Here is a 2,201-nt window from a genome sequence, read left to right on the forward strand (position 1 = left end):
CGTTTTGAGGGGGGGGTTCCCCCCATTGCTACGGGCCGGCCAGGCCGGCTGCAGCGGCGCGCGGTGGGGGGGGGGGGGGCGAACGGCGCGCGAGGAGCTCGCGGCGCGGGGCGGGGGCAAAATCCTGTCGGGTCTTGTTCGACGGCGGGAAGCTCGAAGTTAGATAACGCTAGACCACTTGAGAAAAATTCCTGGAAATGCAGCCTTTCAGCTCATGCCGATAATGAATGCAGTGGGTGGTAATGTAAATAAATCTGTACATACTAAATTTTATCATAAATGCCGGATGCAGCTGTTGAAATAAATCTGTCACACATAAAAGATTCTTCAAAAATTATTAAAAAATGCCAGATGTCGGTTACGGGACGATGGTGGGAGGAGCAAGTCAATTTCAAAATATCAATTAGATACACTGAACAGATGTTTTTATTTATCCTCAATTACATTTAGCTTTGCAGCTTCTATATAATAATTGATCATATTATTAATAATTTCAACAATTAACCTTATACATATTATTTTCTACATTCTTACATTTAACATATTACTCTAAAAATTGGCTTATACTAATTTCTTCACCGTGCCACTAATCGGACTGTACTCAACGACCCGATCGTGCAAGATCATACAGTAGGCTGCGGTGTTTCGAGGAAATTCTACGCTTGCTTCAAATTCCAGCCGGATGTTCACCGGTCCGCTTTTCAACGATTCATTTTGTTTTGAGCAATCGATGACGATCAGAGGCGCGCGTTTTATAAATTCACTTTTCGAGAGCAGAGGTTCGGCTTCCTTGTTGTAGTAGGATGTTTGAAACTGGACATACATATCGTACAAAATGGCGTATTGATTATTGGAAATATCTAGATTTAAATTCCCATAGGGGTAACACTGTGAGTTGAGAAAGAGTTTCACATCTCTTATTCTACAATGATCCAATTCGCTAGCATTTTTCAATGCCTCGTTTTTCCTTGCAGTTTGGAATCCCATTATGACGTATCTAGGCTTCTCCAGCTGTGTCGATGTCTTGACCGCCCAGACATGCCGCGTCGTTGATGGCAGCATCGGATACACGTACGTTTCCCAAGAACGAAAACTCATGGGAATGGCCGAGTCCTTGGCGATGTAGTTGAGTAGCTGGATTTTCGGCTTGTCGGCTAGTTTGATGTAGGGCAGCAGCCACTCGACTTTTTTGAGGGTAATTTTAAACTTCTCGGTAGTGTTTGTCTGAAGTACAGCATTTAAATCGGTGTTAGTGCGTGTGAGAATCAACTCATGTTTGGCATTAACGACGACTCGGCAATAATCCTCGGCGAATCCCAGCAGATAACGCAGCGGTATAACGACATCAAAATTTCCAGCATCATCGGCCAGGTTGATATCGGCAACGCTCAGCCAACCGGTGTTCTCCAAGCCGTGCTGTTGCCCTGGGGTGAGGGATAAGTATCCCTGCATGATGCTGGTGATGCCCACATTTTTATTTCGATCAATTTCCACACCGTTCAACTCGTACCGAATTTTCTCAAACATATGGCAAACAGCCATGTTGACCAATTTTGTAGCGGCCACCATGGAATAATCTTCTTTTGTAACTTTCCCGTGAATGTGCAGGGAGCTTTTTTCCGGTAGCACGCACTCGTTCTGATTTTGAACGGAAATTCGAATTTCATCGTTATTCCCAAAGGTCGATGATGCAAATGGCTGGTGAGCGTGAACCTCAGAGTGTGCGATCGATTCGTCGAATGTCACGGGTTTCTGTATTCTTATTATTTCCTCCATGGTAACACGCACAGGATGCAGCGAACACGAATTTTTATTTTCCAAAATTTCCACGTAATCGAAGACCTAGACTCTGGAGAAACCGAGCGTTCAGAGGTGTCAGCTTCAGCGGAGATGTCAGCTTCGTCAATGGTGCTGGACGACTGATGATATTTGGCCATGACGTCTCGCTTTTATAACTTTTGCCTGACTTTTTCGTCTCAAATACAATCCCCATTATTTCACCGATTTTACATGTAAGCGTACCGTTATCGTTTCTCCGCGAAAATTAATCAACTCGTCGTCTTGATCGACTATCCGCAGTTGTATATTCTGTATCGACTGTACGGCGATTGGGAGGTAAATGATGTTGGCGGGAACTTCAACAATCTTATATCCAGATGGGACGGTGGGGAAAAATTCGTGAATCGTGTGAGCCTGACGTC

General features: G+C 44.5%; 1 protein-coding gene across 1 annotated transcript; it reads right to left on the reverse strand.

Annotated features, from left to right (window-relative positions):
• Positions 1–561: 561 nt before the first annotated feature.
• LOC124405604 lies at positions 562–1,776 on the reverse strand. The gene has a single exon (XM_046880632.1). The coding sequence runs from the start codon at positions 1,774–1,776 to the stop codon at positions 562–564; it is 1,215 nt and encodes a 404-aa protein (XP_046736588.1).
• Between the last annotated feature and the right edge of the window lie 425 nt (positions 1,777–2,201).

Source organism: Diprion similis, chromosome 4 (genome assembly GCF_021155765.1).
Source record: "Diprion similis isolate iyDipSimi1 chromosome 4, iyDipSimi1.1, whole genome shotgun sequence".
Taxonomy (NCBI): Eukaryota; Metazoa; Arthropoda; class Insecta; order Hymenoptera; family Diprionidae; genus Diprion; species Diprion similis.

What these genes read in the sequence shown, in the direction of transcription:
- LOC124405604 (XM_046880632.1), bottom strand. Translation starts at nt 1,776, where the DNA reads ATGGAGGAAATAATAAGAATACAGAAACCCGTGACATTCGACGAATCG.